Genomic DNA, 18656 nt, shown 5'->3' on the forward strand with positions numbered 1-18656 from the left:
TGCCAGTGGAGAGCATTCTCGGCGCCCCAAGCTCAGCAGTCCTGGTTTGAAAAACTTCTGTAATGAAAGAAGCATAGCTGCCACCTAAAACAAAGCCATGGGTTTTCACAAGGCTTTCAGGTTAAACACCAGAAAAGTACAATGCAGTCATAAGTGCTAATGAGTTTCTGCAATGTGAATGTCAAAATAAGACGTGGAGAGAAGCTTTCTGAAAAACAGTAGTCAAATGCAATTATAAGAATATAAACCTGGTTATTGTTAGGAAGTTGATTAATATGGGGTTTTTAAAAATTCATCTTAACTGGACAGTAGTGTGTCAAAAGAGGACCAAAAGTTGCTGCTTGGTGTTTAGATCGGGAAGCCTGCACTGTTGTGAAATACTGTATTCTGAAATACTATATTACACTGCTAAGCTTAAAAATGCAATTTGTTTAAAACAGAGGCTTATTTCACCTCTTTCAACTAATTGTAGTTGTCTTTGTCTTTCAGGCACAGTACTGTCCGTTTTGTATTAAACAAGAATCCCGTCAATATGAGCTGGGCTGTGGAGGAATGGAAAGAAGGTCTCTCCCCCAGAGTCCTTCAGAAGATTCATGAGCTGGAAAGTCAAGTAGACAAGCTTAAAAAGGAGCGTCAGCAAAGACAATTCCAGTTAGAATCTTTGGAAGCAGCTTTGCAAAAACAGAAACAGAAGGTAACGTTAGGTACTGCAGTCATTTCCCTAAAATGCTGTTCTCCATGCCAAACACAATTATAAATATTTATTATTTGGTTGTTGTTAGGGGGTAGGTTTGTGTTTTGTTTCTTCCCACTGACTGACCGGAAAGGTAGCATAGAAGAATAAACTGCTTATCTTCACCTAACTTCATACTCATTATATTGTCCCTTTTCATTGACTGTTCTCTCTGACATGGTTCTCATTGACTGTTAATAGAATTGCTGCCTTCTGTCTGTGTTTGGCATGATTGTCCATCTCCAGGTGCTTATGTTTACTTTGAGGCTGTCTTACATATCTTTATGATTAGGAAAAGAAATTACTTTATTGTTACACCTGTTAAAAATCTTGATAACAACTAGGCCTGTTATATAAAACAGAGCTGCATCGTTGGCAGCCTCTTACTATTTCACCTTGCCTGCAGATACCGATCATCTTTTGGTTAGTTTGTCATTCGCTGTTTTTTCTGTATAGAGAGATACAGTCAAGAGACTGTATCTTGGGATTTGGTTTTCTTTTTCTTTATTAGGGCCGTAATTTTACAGCTTATCTGACTCTACCCTGTCAGTCCCCTAGCCAGGAAGCCAGAGACCCTCTTGGTCAGGATCCTGCCATGCTTCAGACCAGAAGTGACCCTTTTGGTTGAATTTCGTTTTGTAATGTTTGCATACAGCTCACAGGCAATTTACAAAGGTTGCCTTTTATTCCCTTTAGGCTGCTACAACTTTCTAGCAAAACTTAAGCCTAGTTGAGTTTCTTCCGCTGAATTTCCAGGTACTTATTTCAACCATCCATAGGAACTGCTATGCTGCCCAAACAAAAAGAAGGGGTGTGCTTGAATAGGTGTGGTTTAAAAATCTCAGAAGCAGCAGCTAATAGTCACTACTTTTCAGTGAAAATAATGTGCAAAGATGTAATGTGCAAAGAAGCCCACCCCTCAGAAGCTGGAGGAGAGGAGGAGGACATCTCTACTGCCAGTTTCAAAGCTGTGACTCTTGATAATCACTGTGTGTTCTTTGTTTAGTGAGTCAGGGTATTCTGGTTGCTAAAGTTGCTAGGCTGGAAAGAGAAGCGAGGTAATCGGTGAAGAATGCAGACTAGTGTGGATTATTAGTATTTATGAATTGATTTATTTTTTTATGAGCTTGCGTCTCATCAATAAATAGAAGTTGTTAATGTCACTGAGTTGAATTTTAGGAAATGTGGTTTTGTTCACACACAAGAGTATTTAAACAATGTGTATATCTGACATTTTCAGCCCTGTCAGGACTTTGAAATGCTAGGAAGAAAATAACAGTATGTAAACTTTGTGTTATTAAAATAATAATAATTGAACAGAAGAGTAGAGAGGACTTGAGACACTTTGAAATGGTCTATATTCCTAGGTTGAAAACGAAAAAAATGAAGCTGTGACACTGAAAAGAGAGAACCAGAGCTTGATGGAATTGTGCGATAGTCTTGAGAAAGCAAAGCAGAAAATTTCACATGATCTTCAAGTAAAAGAATCTCAAGTCAACATTCAGTCAGGACAGCTTAATTCCAGCAAGAAAGACATCGAAAGGCTAGAACAAGAACTTAAGAGGTGAGGACTTGCTGTATCTCTAATCTATGTGCAATGGTTATTTTCTCATCTGATTCTTTTAGTTTTGCTCATCTAATGTGTCCTTCATGGTCTTTTAGTTTCTCTTCATCTCATACTTTGTTCAGATTTTGTGACCCAAATCTCAAAACATCAGTCTGTTTTTTACATACACACATGAATGTAGAGACTTCTACATAAATCTGTGTGCCACTTGAGGCAGTTAGCACCTGTAGTTCCTGTTTATTTCTGGGGAATTCTGCAGTGTCATGTGAAGAAAGAGCCATTCATTCTGTAATTTTAAACAAAGCAAAAAGCTAACACAAGAGAGTCACTTGGCAAAGGTAACCTGCAAAGAGCTTTGAGCTGTAAGGAAAGTAGATAGACAATTCAGTCTGTAAGTTCGAGTCTACCAATAAAATATGACCACTGGAAGAAGGAGGCATAAACACTTATTGGAGTGGAAAAGGAAGCTGCCAAAAGCCATAGTGCTGTGACTGAATCACTGAATCCAGTTGCTCTGGTGAAGAAGTGCCTAATTCATAACACCTTGACTTGTAAACACTATTATTACTGAGACAGCATGTGTGCTGTCTGTAGGGGTGGAATGCAATTCATACAGTCTTCTGTAATGCAGATGCGTCTAAAATCCTTCATCTGAGAGTGCTATGCAAATGGAACAGTTGCCCATTGTGAAGTGAATGTTTCAATGTGTTAAACTTGCTCTTATACTAGAGGCACTCTCCATTCTTGAATAAAAATATTTCTGAAACTTTGTGTGCGTCAATAAGGCAGAGTATCTTGCCAATACAATAAACTCTTGTGCTAGTACTAGTAATGCAGAATTACTGTCACAGAGAGGGGTGAGTCTGATGCTGGGTTTCTTGGTGGTTTGGTTTTCGGTGGTTAGTTTTGTTTTGTTTTGTTCTTCATGGCCTGAAGTACGTCTACTTCCTTGAACTTTTAGATGGTCTGCCTCATACATGTTCTAATAAAAGCAAATAAAGAGGAAGCTTTGTTGGTCTTAATTTTTTTTCCCTTTGCTCCCTTCCCCCCACATTTGGGAAAACTAAAGATAGTTGAAGGATTTGACTGCTATGAGAAGATTCTAAATGTCAACAAAACAATTTATGACTTGTAGAAACACTAGCTTTGTGTAAGGAGTTGTTGAGATCTGTCAAAGAAGAATGTAGTGAGATTCAACAGGGTTGACAACCACACACGTTTTCTGTATCTGCTTGTCAAGTGTTGGGCCAGAGAGGCTGCAGGCTAAGGATATGTGTTCCATTTATCCATTCCCAAAATTAAGTTCAGTTTACTGAATTCTCATCTTCTATTATATTATTTTGTATAGCTGTCCTCTACAAGAGGTCATCAGTTACTCCGTGTAGCTTGGTCTTGGCAATCAGTTTCTGTTTTGTATTTGGTTTTGGTTTATGCTGATAACTGATCATTTACCACTTCATAGCAACTGACAAACCACTGGGAGAGGAGTTCTTGGTTTTATGCTGTAAAAGGAGAGGGGAGGGAAATGGAAAGGCAAGTTGTGGAGCCATTGATGTGATGGGCTGCAGCCTGAAACCATTGTCTTACCAACCTGTGCAGGACGAAAGTTGCTGTATAACCTCCAAAGTTGTTATCTAGTTTCTTTGGATGAGCTTGTAACTCTTCATGCTCACAAAAGTCTCTGGAATGGGTAGTCTGCTGTGGTATTTTGGGTGCAATGTAAATGGTACACATGAAAAATATGTTGTCAGGTGGAACGTATTCCATTTTCATGAGGTATGCGTAGGTTTCTCAAAGTGTGCAGTGTCAGAACGTAAATTAAGTAGTATGTTTCCAATTACAAAGATGCTTATTGAAGATTAAGAGTTCTCTGTTATCACTGTTTACAGTTTACAGGACTACAGCTTCATAGAGATCTTAAGCAGTTCAAACTGATTTTCATCTACTTTGGTTTTGTTTTTGTTTTTTAGCTTTGACTCCTATGTAATTGATTAAATATGTTGAAACTCTAAATAAAATATGTTCTTCATATTTCTGTGTGATAGTACCTAAAAATTTTCAGTGGATGTTTCTTGACTTGATCTTTAAACTAAGTTTGTAGAATCAGATAATTTATTTGTGTGTTTCAGGCTCTTAAAAATAGATATTGAACCTTTTAGTTTCCAGTACTAATTTCTTCTGCTGCTTCTTTTCTAAACAGATACAAATGTGAGCTTGAGAGAAGTCAGCAAACATTGATTGCAGGAGACCTATCATTCAGTGGCACTCCTCAGAAATGTTCTACTGGTCCTTTAGCACCTGTTCAAAGTCATAATGGTAAAAGGTTTTTGTTTGTGGGTTTTTTTTTTCCTTCATCTAGCACAGATAGCTAACTGTCAGTTTTCTTGGAAGGTAGAGGGAGTATTTTGAACATTACACTTGTACTGAGTTGCCTAGTCCCTATTATATAGCTTATTATGAGAGTATCTAATTCATAGCACCATAGGTTCCAAGTTTAAAAATTAGTGCACACTGAACACTTGTTGCAAATATTACATCTCTTCAGCACTACACTGGTGGACATGGAATAGTAATAGTAATATCCATCAACAGACTGCAGCAATTTTTTAAATGCCTGTTCCTAGTGTCAGTTCTTCCCTTCATGTAGTGAAGAGCAAATTTCTTCTTTCATGTACTACAGGTACTTCGGTTAAAGTTCAGTCAAGAGTCATATGTGCTATTTCTTTAGAAAATTATTTTAAATTTAGAATATTATTGTGTATGATAATCTGCACAATTTATGCACTGTATCCATTTCAAAGCATCACTTCTATCTTCAAATTAGTGACATCAAATAGATTTAAAGTATTTGAATGAGCTGAAAAGCAAAAGGAAGTTTCCTTAACTGGAGAACTGTTCTGTAGCAAGACACCCTTATGCAGTTTATGCTGAAAAACCTTGTGTTCGATACTATGCATGCCGTTTACCTCTTTGCTGTGAACAAATGTTCTGTGAGCTTGGCATCTCAGTCTTACACCGATGGGAACTCTGAGATAATTTCTTGCACTCTTATTCCTTTTAATTTCTTTACACGTGTCTGAAAAGGGGTACAGTAGTGTCAATGACAAGCATTCCATTAAGTGTGGCACTCCTGAAATGGGCATTAGATTAAAATGATTTAAATAACTGTATTTAAAATGGTATTGCTGGGGAGGTTTTTTCCTTTGAAAGCCAGAGTCTTAAATCCCTTAAGAACATAGTCATAGAATATCTCAAGTTGGAAGGGACCCATAAGGATCATTGAGTCTAAATCCCTGCTCCGTGCAGGACTACCTAAAACTAAATCATATGACTAAGAGCGTCATCCAGAAGTTCCTTGAACTCTGACAGGTTTGGTGCTGTGACCATTTCCTTGGGGACCCTGTTCCAGTGACTGACCACCCTCTCAGTGAAGAACCTTTTCCTAATGTCCAATCTGAACTTCCCCTCGCTGGTCACCAGAGAGAGGGGATCAGCACCTCCCCCTCCACTGACTCCCTCGAGGAAGTTGTTGCCTGCGATGAGGTCACCCTTCAGCCTTCTCTTCTCCAAGTACATACACATATTTTTTGAGAGAGAGATATTAAAAAAAAAATCCTGGCATTGGATCCTTACTTTTAACGGCTGTGTCTTCATTCTAATGTCAAGTTCCATATAGCCCATCAGTGTACTTTTTGAGGTCCTAGATTCTGAATATATTGTATATACAGTTGTTTCTTCCTCATCATCTGATATTTCTGATAACTGTTCATTTTTATTATTCCTGTAATAGCAATAGGCTAGAAAAGATTACCGATGTACTAAGTTAGATTATGAAGAAGTATTCATCATGTCTTTGTAGATGCTAAGTTTGAAGAACTAGAAGAAAAATACAAGAAAGAAGTACAAGAAAGAAAAAAGCTAGAATTAGAACTGAGAACCATCCAGGTTAAGGTAAGTATCTCTTGAGAATGGTATGTGTGATACCTAAGGAAGTAACTACTGAGTGAACTTGGAAAATGGAGTGGAAAACTAGTGAAATATATTCTACATCACTTAAAGTATAATTTAAAAAAAAGAATTAAGGTGTGTACTGCCATTCAGAAGTAATTTTGGAGAATCCAGAAAAGCCAGCATAATTGAATAGCAAAGGAAAGAAGGACATTAAAAATGAGAACACATCCTTCAAAAACTGTAAGTCTTGTGCAAGCAAGGACAAGAGAAAACAGTGTCAGTTTTGCCAACTTAAATATGACAGGATAATAAAAAAGCCTTGAAAAGATTATGAGAAATAACTTGCCTAGAAAATAAAAACTAGCAAATTTTTCAAACACATACTGCATTAGGGAATTTCAGAGGCAAATAGATGACTAAGATGTGAAAGCCCTCAAGGAAAAAAGGGCCATTACAGAAAAGCTGAAATATTTTTTTATTTGGTATTTACTATCTAAAGGCTTAAAAAATTGTCTATACCAGAGCCTTTCTTTATTGGGGTTGAATCTGTGGCCCAGCCTCAAACTGAAAAGTCATAAGTAGTCTTAAAATAGATTGATAAAATGCATAGTAATAAAAAAAGGATCACCAGATACAGATAATACCTACCTATTAATTGATAGGACACAGCAGTGTGGAACTGCTGAATCACTGTTATGTGCAACTTACTTCATTCTTCTCTTGACACTGGAAGGTGACAAGGATGATGGCATTTTTTAAAAAAGCTTACAGTGTTGATTCCTGGAAATGTAGTCAGGAGAACTTTTTACCCTGGGAAAATTGTTACAAAATCAAAGCAATATGTTTATTGATGCATACATAGGTATGGTGTATGGGGAAAAGATCAACCATTTATTTGCAAAGGGAAATCATGCCTCACATGTTTTTAGAATTTTTGTCTTGTAAGAATAAATCGGAAAATGTGCAAGTTAAGTGTGACTCAGTATGATGTCATTGGATATCCACAAAACACTGGAAAAAAGGAAACAATTTTGATAAGGGGAAGTTCCTGTGAATTTGAAGGTAAAGATTGAGGGCAGTGCCAATAAATGGTCAGTATTTACTGCTGGGGAATGATCAACAGTAGAGCCTGTTGGTAAAGAGAACAGTGCTATTCAGCATATTCATTAGTGATCTGAAAAAGAATTTAATAATATGGTTGAAGACCACAGAGTATTGTACTAAGTACTAAATAATTGCAATAATTAAGATGGTAAGTAAAATGCAGCATAAAAAAAAAAAAGTGAAGTAATGCATTTTGAAAACATGATCGGAATAATGCATACCCAGTATATTCAGGCTCCAAATTTAATGATATGATTGCAGGAAGCAATTCAGTAATTATTGTGGCTAGTTCTCTGAAAACTTCAATATTGTGTTCAGCAATGATGAAAAAGAATTTTTTAGGAAAAGAATTAATAACCAATGAGAAAGTATTCTTTGCCCACATATAGCGAAATGGTGCTCACATCTTGCAAATTCTGTTCATCTTCTTTCCAAACAGATATGGTAGAAGTGGATGGTACAAAGATGGGTGAGGATCAAGAGAGGAAACAGGGAATGGTCATTTTCCCTTTTTTTCATAAGACATAATTACAATACCAGCTCTGCAGGCTCAGAACAAAAACTATTTTATTACTGTACTGTGTTAAATGGCAGAAATCTTTGTCACAGAGTATTGTAAAAAGGCCAAAATGGAAACAGAGCCAAAAGAGAAAGTACATGTAAAGTATTTTAGTAAAAATTGTTATTAATTCCCTTTAATTTCCTGGATTCAAACTTTTGTCTCAGAAACTCTGTAAATTTAAATGGCATATAAGGGGAATGATTACTATATGCATGGTTTGGTTTTTATGCTCTTTATCTATGAACAAGTTACTTTATGGATTTGGACACAGAATTCTGTACTATATAGATTTCTGGTCTTAGCACAGCTATTCCTACATAACATCCTCTCTGGTTGGACTGAGAAGTCACACTGGGTATTACTTGGTTTAGGGCTTTAGTTAAAATAAAAAAACAAACCACCCCCCCCCACCCCCAAAACAAAACAAACAAAACCAACAACTTCAAATGAGAGGCATTTGAAAATGCAGTGAAAAAAATACAATAGGGGCTTTACTGTTTGAGGGTTTTTTTCCACTTAAGGAAGAAGAAAAAAACACCTAATATTTTGGCTCTGTTTAGGTTTTTTTGTAGAAGAGGTTGAAAGCTGGTACCTGGCATATTTTATTGCAATTTTGGAGCATTCTGTGTGTATAAGTTTAAATTTATAAGTCTGTTCTGAATTTACCTGCGTTTGTCCAGAAGAACTAAATGTGGGTCAGATATAAGATATGTTAATCTACAGTTCTCTATTTCTTGCAGCTTGCTTGTGTCAGCACTTGCCTTAAAAAATGGAGGCTTCAATTTTGAAAAATGTAGTGGGTAAATGATGGGATCGCTCTTGAAAAAGACAAAAATCTGTGTATGTTACTTATAAAGATACACAGATTAAACTACTTTTTTTGGAGATCCCTGTTTGTGTTTATAAGTATCAGCTATTCTTGGATACTTGGGGTAAAGTTATTTAATTTATGTAATATAAAAATAATTATATGAATCAGTAGTTTGCACTGGTGGATGATGTGATGTTATAAAAATGTGAAATGACCACAACCTATTATCTACTTATTAATAAATTAATTATATGTTGGATATGGAGCTGTGTAAAGGTAAATCCTTTTCTTCTTGGACACAGAAAATAAATCAGCCTCAAAGCTCTTTGAGTCACAGGGAGATTGCTCGGCATCAGGCTTCCTCATCTGTGTTTTCATGGCAACTTGAAAAGACACCATCTAAAAATGAAGAAACACCTGCAAGGGGAAGTTCTACAACATCCTCTTTTCCATGGGAAAAAGAAACAAATCCTAGTATGATATCAGAGAGGAACGAGTTGGACAACAGCTTTGCTGAGAATTGTAATTCTTCACTCATGATCCAGTTAAGAGTACAGAACCAAGGTATCTGAGATATTTCTTTAAAACCCAGGGGCAGCCTCCTATATGGTTTCATGAAAGCTGGCCGTGTGGATATGAGAGGTGTTGAAATTAGTGCTTTAGTGAGGAAAAGAGAAAGATACCTGTTGTTGCCTTTGGCATCTAGCCCAGTTGGCTGCTGGTGTGTGTATTTTCCAATGATCAGCCAGTACACAGAGATTAGGTACAAGGTGTGGTATCTTTTGCATAAGGGGTGTGAGAGTTAGAAGGGAGGAGTTTGTATTTTTGGGGTGGGTAGAGGACATCATATGGAAAATGGCTTTCTCCAATAATACCATTGTTCATGGAACAATTCTCTTAAAACAGAGTTAAAAAACTCTTTAGGGCTTCATTACATCTCGCTGTTAAATTCAATTACATTGTTTCCTTAATTTTGTATGACTCTTGAGATTTATGGCTGAGCAATACTTGCATTAAAAATTCATTGATTGAACATGCTTAATGCATAACTGAGTTGGTCCATAATGGATGTTACTGGAAGCACAGAATGAAGTATGATGCAAAGAGTACAATGAAAAAGCAAGATATCCTGTATTGCACATATTGACGTGAAGAAATATTCATTCTTGATATCTGCTAGTCAGAAGAGAGTAAATAGTTGGATTGTGGATTTGGTAAACATTTGCTTAAGCCTACTATTTGGAACAGCTTTTCCACTGTTTCTTGTAGGACTGTTTTACAAGTACCTGTACTCTCCAAATTGTTAATTCAAATATTTACATATAAAACTTGATTCTAGGCAGCATTTTCAACTAGGAAGCCACATAAATTCAGCATCAGGAAGACAGATTTTTTTTTTTTTAACAAAAAGAATTACCAGATACTAGTAATTCTGGATAACACTCCCTGTAGCTGACCAATGTTTTCTACTGTAAAATTATGTTGTGATTTTGGAAGGTAAACTTTTACAGATGTATATTGTGAGATCCCTTGCTTTTGCTTTATATGTATGCTGCTTTGGAACAGGAAAAAGATTAAAATATAAAATACTGTATTTACTGATACCCAATAGCTGAAAAGCCTCTTGGAAGCAGAGGCTCACAGCTGCCCCAAACAAATGTTTGTAGTGCATATCTTTCCTTTTAAAAAAAAAAAAATTGTCAAGTGACATTTTTGTCCTTAAACACACAGAAACCAGTAGAGGAACAAATTGTCTTTGCCTTTGCAGCATTTGTGCCTGATCTCGCATTTTGCTGTGTTCTCATATATTGCGAAGTGGGAGTTATTGATTTAGTGTCAACTATCTTTCGGTCTTTTAGTCATTGATGTAGTAGAAGAGGGTTGAAACTTTTCTTTTAGCTTGCTGAACATTTTACAGGGTGTCTGCCTGTGCCAGAAACTTGTGGTGTTATCAAACATACTAAATATTTTAGAATGTGTAGACACTTGGAAATTTGAGTACCTGCTAAACATACCTTTCAAAGTAGAAAATATCCTTAATCTTTACTGTTTTTAAAATTCAGAGTTAAATTCCACTGTGAAAGACCTAGAACAGCAACTGCAAGCTCAAGAAAAAGTGAAGAAATCCCATATGAATAAACATCAAGAGACTGAACTGCAGCTGGACAGAATGAAGTTGGAGTTAACAGAAAAAGATAAAGTTCTGAACAAAACCAGAGATAAACTGACTCAAATGAGAACACAGCTTGATCAAGCTACCACACAGGTAAAATGCTGCATCTTCTGACTTACCTTACAATTCATTCCCAGTATTAATGTGTGTCAGTTTTCAGCCATTTTAGTAACAACCAAGGTTCTCAGGTAAGTTTCTTGAGCATTTGCTGAGGATCAAATTTTGAGGAGTATATGTTAGTTTGATATGTATTACCTGTAAAAATGTAAATACTCGTAAGCAGTCACCCGTTTTCTGGAAGGTTCTTATACCACCTGAAGAAATATTTTTTTTTTTTAACCTCAAGCAAGATGGACTGGAATTCTGAAAAATATTTTCTGATCAAGTTGCATAGAGCAACAATGACATCTGGTGGCAAGTTCTGACCTTAAATAGAGCCTGTCATGCAGCTTTGGCTGAAAACCAGTATCTGTTGCTTATACTACAGGATGTTGTGGGGGCATAGCCTTTGGATTGTAAATGGCTGGTGTAAAAAAAAAAAAAAATCTAGGTAAAAACACTATGCAAGATTGAGAATGTAGTTTCTAAATGGGATTTCACAACCTAATTGTAAGGAGTTTGGAGTCATAGTAAAAAACCAATAGGCTAGTACAATTTCCTTAGTCAAGAATTTACAGAGTGTATTTAAATACAGACATATAAAAATGTGAAATGGTTCAGATTTTTGCTCATAATCATGCAAGGAAGTGAAGAATGCCAGTTTTTAAAATAATTTCATTTAAACTGCAGAAGGTAACAAGTAAGAAGAGTTCTCTCTTTTTCTTGTTTAATCAAGTTACATTACCTTCCTAAAGTCCTTTTTCACAGCATTTGACAAATTTGAAGTAGTGCACAGATGTCATAATTCCTTGAATCTTCATATTTCCATCTTTTTTTTTCCTTCTTTTTTTTTTCTTCTTTTTGCTACTACTGTGATTCATCTGCAGGATAGGAAAAAAGGTGTTTGTGTATCTTCTCAGGGTATAATAACTGTTACCCATCTTTGTCAGCAAGTTTCTACATGCTACCTAAGTATATTGGAAAACTGCTGCTTCCCACAACTCCTGTACTGGTCCTTAAAAAGTAAACCTTTGCATGTTGAGAGTTAATCCGTCTCTTCTGAGAGACCTAGCAATAGCCAAATGTTGCTGTCTCTGTGAGGAACTGGTTTAAGGGAAGTCTTGGCTGGGAGTAAGGTAAAATCATATTCTTGACACAGTCCGTTGTGTCAAGAATAAAGGCACTGTCATCACGGTGAGTTTGTGGGAAGACAGCTGACCCAACCTAACAGCTCAATTCCTCTGAAAAAGTCTTTCTTTTCATATATTTGATTCCCAAAATTACTTGATTCAGCTTCCTAAATGATTAGGATTTTACGTGTTTAATTTTGCCTTGTTAATTTTTTATGGGTTTAAGAGAGCTGAGTTGTTTTACTAGGGAATCAAAGGGGTGTTACATCCAGCACAAGGGAAGGGGCAAGGTTATATAGCTAGGCACATGTCTGGGAAGGAGTAGGACTGACTGGCCCCCTTTGAATTGAGGTGCAGCACAGCATCGCGTCCCAGAAGGCTCCTTTGGTCCTGCCCTTTCAAGGCTGTCCCTTTTCCAATCCATTTCTTATTTCTCTCACTGGATTTCTACTTGCCCCTTGGGCTTTTGATATAAAACTGCGTTGAGATTCTGGGTTTTAGTTTCCTGCCTCATAGTCTGAATTAAATTTTGGCATACCTGTTGCACTTCTCTGTCACTGGTTCTATTCACAGACCTTGACCACAGCACCTCCTCTGTGTCATCAAGTATTTTTACATCTTGTGAGGTGTGCAGCCCTTCTGTAGGCAAGTTTCCATGGGATCTTAGAGGAGCTCACGATCCCTGCAGTTGTGCCTAGTAATCAGACATAGCAATACTACTACCTGCTTCTTACTTTCTTATGACACAGATGGACAATTGTGTCACTAACTTATTAAACAGCCCTTGTTGCCGGAAAAGAAAACAGTCCTGTTCACCCTTTGCCATTTTTCTTACCCCTTGGGCGAAAAAAGAAAGTACATACTTTGCATTAATAGATTATTTTTGGAATAAAAATGAGTTTTTCTGTTCAGAGAATTGGGTGGACATTGCTTCGCTCTCTTAAGTAATGTAATATTAACATAATAAACTGAATTTAGATAACAAGCTCACATATTCTTAATATGGAGGTTAACCTAGAACATAGGGTACTGATTTTTTTTTAATTAAAGTTTTAAATTGTGAAAAACACTTTCCTGTTGTTGAAGTAGACAGTTGCCTCTTTTTTCCCTATCCAAATCAGTGTGCTCAATCACTCTGAAATTCAGTGGAATATCCAGTTATTTTCAGTCTAAATATATAGTTGTTTAGCAGTTAGTGATCATTCTTTAGTTCATAGCAACCTGAGGTACTGAAAATATAATCTATTTTTAGTGTCAGATACAGTACCTTTCTGTAGACTGTCAAAGACACTGGTATTCTGAAGGTGTTTTTATTATTTTGTGTGTGTGTATATATATACACACACTGAACTATGTGTGTGTATATATATACACGTATTATCACTAACATAAACAAGAATGAGTTCAGTCTAAGTTTGGTTTGCTAAGAATTTATGTGGTACTAGCTCAAGTTATGCTGTAGGTTATATGAATAATAGAACAATTGTAGTAGGTGAAATAAGTTTTTTTTTATATGAATGCATATAAGTTTAAATAAAACGTCACTTGCATTTTTAACACTTGTGATTGATAACTAAATTATTATAGGTCCAAATGATGGAGCAAAAGATGAAAAGATTGTCAGAGGAACTGAGTTGCCAAAGACAAAATGCTGAGCATGCTCGTCAGTCTTTAGAACAGAAAATAAAGGCAAAGGAAAAAGAATACCAACAGGTAAGGCACGAAGAACTTTTTAACTTTGACTTCCTGAGGAGACGAAATCACTTTTATTTTGTGTATCTGCTTTTCAGTTACTTGCAATCACATTCGATAGCGGTAAAAGTTACAAAGGTAATTGAAAGACTGAAAACAAACATCCCGATAGTGGGGGGAGGCTGTTGGAGAGATGCAGAACTATGTTAGTATTCATTAGACAACAGAGAATGTGTGAGAGACTCAAGACTCAATTGAGATACAAATCCATGAGAAACTAGGCTTCATTGTTCACAGAACTATGTATATGAGTTCAAACTTAGTAACTGACTCAGTTATTTCTGTGAAATCTGAGTTAATTTTTCATGCATCTTACACATTAAAAAATAATTTCTTTAGGATTATATCTCTATTATTCTAATTTATAAGTGTCTTTCATTTTCTTCATGCCAGCTCTTGCAGAGAGACAAAGTGTAGCAGTATCGCAGGAACTTTCTGGAGTGTAGTTATGTTTAGCATTAACACAGATTTGGATTAGGTCTAAACTCTTTGTATTTTTCTTTTTAAGCTTAATAACGTATTCTATATTAGGAAATCCAAGACATAGATTTGGAAGTCATAATGCCACTTCAGATGGGCATTTTAGGTTTGCTTTGGGGATTGGGGAAGGGCATTGCCCTGAAGAAGACTGCTGTTGTGTCAAATGTTTAATCTGAAACCTTTTCTCCAAGGTATACCCAGAAAGATAAAATAACTGGTAGAGGAATTCTGCTGGAGTGGCTGATGAACAGTGCTGCAACCAATGTTCTTGAATGAAAAAGTGGTTTCACAAAGTCTGTTAGTCTAGATGGTAACGCAGGATCTCAAAGAGATACTGAACCTTGTCTAGAAGTGGTAAATAAGAACAACTTTGTATTCGAATAGTTGTGGCACGAAAGAAACACTGCTGAAAGATTCAAATATAGTAGTTGTATTCATCAAAAGATGAAGACCCATGAACCTTCTGTCATGGTTTCTCCTTACAAACTCAGTCCAGCTGGCTCTGCTATGCCTGATGCCACTTTATTCAGTGGGATCTTTTAAGAATATGGTATTTCTGTGGCATTCTTTCAGAGAAGTAGCACATCATCCTCCACACGGGTTGTTTGTTGCTACAAACAAGCTTGCCTCAATAGGTGATAGCTTGGGTGTCAGGCAGTTTAGATGCCATGCACAGGAACTGCTCCTGTGAAGCAAAATTTATTTTTAATTAAAAACAAAAGGGCCTTCATAAGACTAATATGTAAATCCACACACTGTCATTCTAGGTTGTTCAGCAAGGCCATTAACTGTGGAGAGCTCGCCTCTTTTTTTCCTGTAACGTTTGTGATCTGTGAGCTGTTATAGGCTTTTATGAAGTTTGTTTAATATTAATTTATTTGTAATATTTGGCTGTCGAGTCCAGTTTAAAGGCTCTGTTTTACACATTCTGGCATCCAAATTTGTGTAATATTGTGGAAATTCTAATTTGTGCGTTTTCCTCAGAGAGGGATTCTTCTCTTCTGTGAAAACTAAATACTGACGCTGGTCCTGAATTCCATCCTGTAAAGCCTTGCTGGTGTGTTCCTTATGACATTTCTGTTTCTAGAAGGCAGGTGAGATCCAGAAATGCATTTCATGAACTTTCAGAAAGGCCTGAGAAACTGCAGGCCTTGTTCTGAGATAGCAACATAGGCTAGTCTCAGAATTGCAGTTGTTATCAGGGCATAGTTTCCAATGTTTCCTCTCAAATTTTATTTAAATGTTTCCATCCAAGCTTCAGATTGAAAAGGTGGATTCATATCACCTTACTTCAGGCATCTGAAATCTAGGTGTCAGTCTCAGCTTGTTACTTTGGCCTCTACTCTGCAGAGACAGAGGCACCTTCAGGAGGCAGATTATTCCAGATGCCTTAGATGTGGGTCTTCACTCTGGAGCTGGTTGTTTGCCTGCTGGCAATGGAAGGAGCCTCCACTTTTAGGTTAGATGTGCATAACTAATTTTTTGACATCTAAAACTAGAGGAAGCACTTCTTTTGTTTGTTGTGAGCATTCGTCTAAAGAAAGTAAGTTTTTCTGCAGTTTCTCTCTTATACTGTAACACATAGGGCTTAGAAAGCAGTGTCTTTTCAGTCCATCAGCTTTAGAAATAATTATCAGAATGCTTCGGGACCTAAAGACATTGAATTCATTGTTTCACTAATAAGGAGTGCACTAGGGTCCAAAGGGCCATCTTGCATGAGCTCAGGAAATGCTCCTGACCAGAGGGTTGCAGAAGAGCTCTTTAGAGCTAATGTGTACTTTGCTCACCGTTGGTTACTAGGGTCACCCAGCTGGTGTCACATCTTTCCTTTCTAAATTATATAGTGCTTCTGTCACCCTTGTGTGGGAATGCAGTTGCAGACTTACCTATATTGAGTTCTACGTAGAAAAATGCTACATTGTGTGTGTGTGTGTGTATACGTACACACATATTAACATTGATCTTTCTGGGTTTTCTGTTTATGACAGTTCCACACTCATCCATACTTTCCCTGATAAACAAGAGCTGTTTGTTTACTGGATGTCTTACTGGTGTAGGAAGTGCCTGGGCCTCTTATGCTGCTGTTGCTCTCGAGCAGAATCGAGTAATTTCACAGATATGACTGACACAGACTTTTGTGCAGGGAGTGCACCTGGGAGCCAGAGCCACAGTGCAAAAAATGTCAGCCCTAGTTCCTTCACTGTGAATGTTTCCTTTTTTTTGTTTGTTTTGTTTTGTTTGACTTCTGACAGTATGGTACTGTATCTTTTAGTGAAGTAGCTTGCCTGTATGAAGTATCCACACCTATACTCTGAAACTAAGAATAGAAGCACAAGAGCTTTATTGCCTTTTCTCTTTCACAAGGATCTTAGAATTTGTTAGTAGAGCATTTTGCAACTTTTGCGTAGCAATTATTGCTGATAAATATCCTGGTTTTTTTCTTTCATTGCTTTTTATTACCCTCACACCTCTTATTGTTTTATATCCTAATAAACCTTTGAAATCTGTGCAGAATCACAACTATAAGGTCCAAAGGCATAGGAACAGGCCTCATGAGAAATGGCAAGTACAGCTGTTCGTCCTAATGGATGCCTACTTGGCATGTCATAAGAGCCACACAAACTATGTTGTCCTTCTACAGATTTCAGGAAGTCTGTTTTGTGCAGTTTTCATTACTGCCCTTGTAAGATTACCTTGTGCTCAGTCCCATGGTAGGTAATATTTTAAGACTATTTTTTAATTTTCTTAGAAAGAAAAATCAACCCTATAGGAAGGTAAGTAAAAAATAGTAGAGATGATTTTGTCCACTGATAGTGTAATGTAATTCTTATATGAAACTTATCTTTAAGATGAAGAATTTTAACACCATTACTTTCACTAGTTTTAGATAAATTCCCACCCCCCCACCCCCACCGCCCTTCTGTGATAGGAATGTTGCTGTAATGAAGTTTTTAAGCAGATGACATAAATCGGGTTAGGGCCATTCTTGCCCATGTGACATTTGCAGCATGCATCAAAGTTGTTTTTAAACTCTTGTTCACTGTGTAAGACAAATGTCTCTGAGGAAGCAGTATCTGCTAATGAAAATCAGTTGTTATCACTCCAGTAACCAAAACAGAGACTTGTTGCAGTTGTGTGTTGATTGCTACTGTACCACTGTTTTCTAGGAAATCTCTTGTCAGCAGCGTTCCTTACAAACACTTGATCAGCAGTGCAACCAGATAAGAAACAAACTGAATCAGGAACTGCAGCAAGCCAAAAAGGACTTCACCGCACTGCAGGCAGAATTTGACAAAGTAGGCTTTTTTTATATTAAAATCTTCTACTAGAGCTGGTATTTAGTTGTCTCAGCAGTACTGCCTTGATTTAATCATACATAAAGCAAAAAGTAATTAGTGTGGGGACTTGTATTAATGTTTTGTACAGTTTGTATTAGCTGTTTTGTATTTACCATTTCTTACTGAAATACTATGTATTTAAATGTGAATTACAGGCTTTTAAAAGTTTGAGGCTAGTCCACTTCCCACAGGGAAGGAGATGTGAGTGCAGAACAGTGCAGCTAAAAAAAATGTGTTAGAGAGGAGCAGCTATGGCTGATCACAAGAGACACCTTATATAGAAGACATGCAGAGGTGCAGTTTGATGGTAGAGCTGAACTGATCAATGGGTAGTTGCACCTTGGAACAACAGCCCTATTTCATACACCTTGGCAATATACTCCTGGTACTTCTTTTTAGCAGTGCTACCTCTCATGTGACCCTGCAGTGAGCTGATACAGGAGCTAAAAAAAAGCAAAGCAAAAAAAATAACTAGCATATGTGTACACAGACACAACCGTTTGCTATCAGTTTAACTCCCTGAACTGGTTCTCCACAAAATCAGATGAGTGTGTGGTGGGGTGACCCTGGCTGGATGCCTGGTGCCCACCAAAGCCGCTCTAGCACTCCCCTTCTCAGCTGGACAGGGGAGAGAAAGTATAACGAAAGGCTCGTGGGTCAAGTTTAGGACAGAGAGAGATCATTCACCAGTTACCATCACGGGTAAAACAGACTCTGCTTGGGGAAAATTTAATTTATAACCAATCAAATCAGAGTAGGATAATGAGAACTAAAACCAGATCCTAAAATACCTTCTGCACACCCCTCCCTTCTTCCTGTCTCACCTTCACTCCAGAATTCTCTACCTCCTCCCCCATGTGGCACAGGTTGACAGGGAATGAGGGTTGTGGTCAGTTGATCCCATGTTGTTTCTGCTGCTCCTTCCTCCTCCTCCTCAGGGGGAGGACTCCTCACAC

The 18656-nt window shown here is 37.2% G+C and overlaps 1 protein-coding gene across 1 annotated transcript in view; it reads left to right on the top strand.

Annotated features, from left to right (window-relative positions):
* Window positions 1–509: 509 nt before the first annotated feature.
* CENPF (centromere protein F, 350/400kDa) overlaps window positions 510–18656 on the top strand; it is a 43279-nt gene continuing 25132 nt past the window's right edge. Inside the window, exons 1-8 of the mRNA XM_010284872.1 lie at window positions 510–694; window positions 2101–2297; window positions 4501–4616; window positions 6160–6251; window positions 9031–9292; window positions 10792–10994; window positions 13718–13843; window positions 17530–17658. Of these exons, the coding sequence (XP_010283174.1) occupies window positions 533–694; window positions 2101–2297; window positions 4501–4616; window positions 6160–6251; window positions 9031–9292; window positions 10792–10994; window positions 13718–13843; window positions 17530–17658 (1287 nt within the window). The 5' untranslated portion in view covers window positions 510–532. The remainder of the gene's footprint in view (window positions 695–2100; window positions 2298–4500; window positions 4617–6159; window positions 6252–9030; window positions 9293–10791; window positions 10995–13717; window positions 13844–17529; window positions 17659–18656) is intronic.

This window comes from Phaethon lepturus, unplaced genomic scaffold (assembly GCF_000687285.1).
Source record: "Phaethon lepturus isolate BGI_N335 unplaced genomic scaffold, ASM68728v1 scaffold6804, whole genome shotgun sequence".
In the NCBI taxonomy this organism is placed as follows: Eukaryota; Metazoa; Chordata; class Aves; order Phaethontiformes; family Phaethontidae; genus Phaethon; species Phaethon lepturus.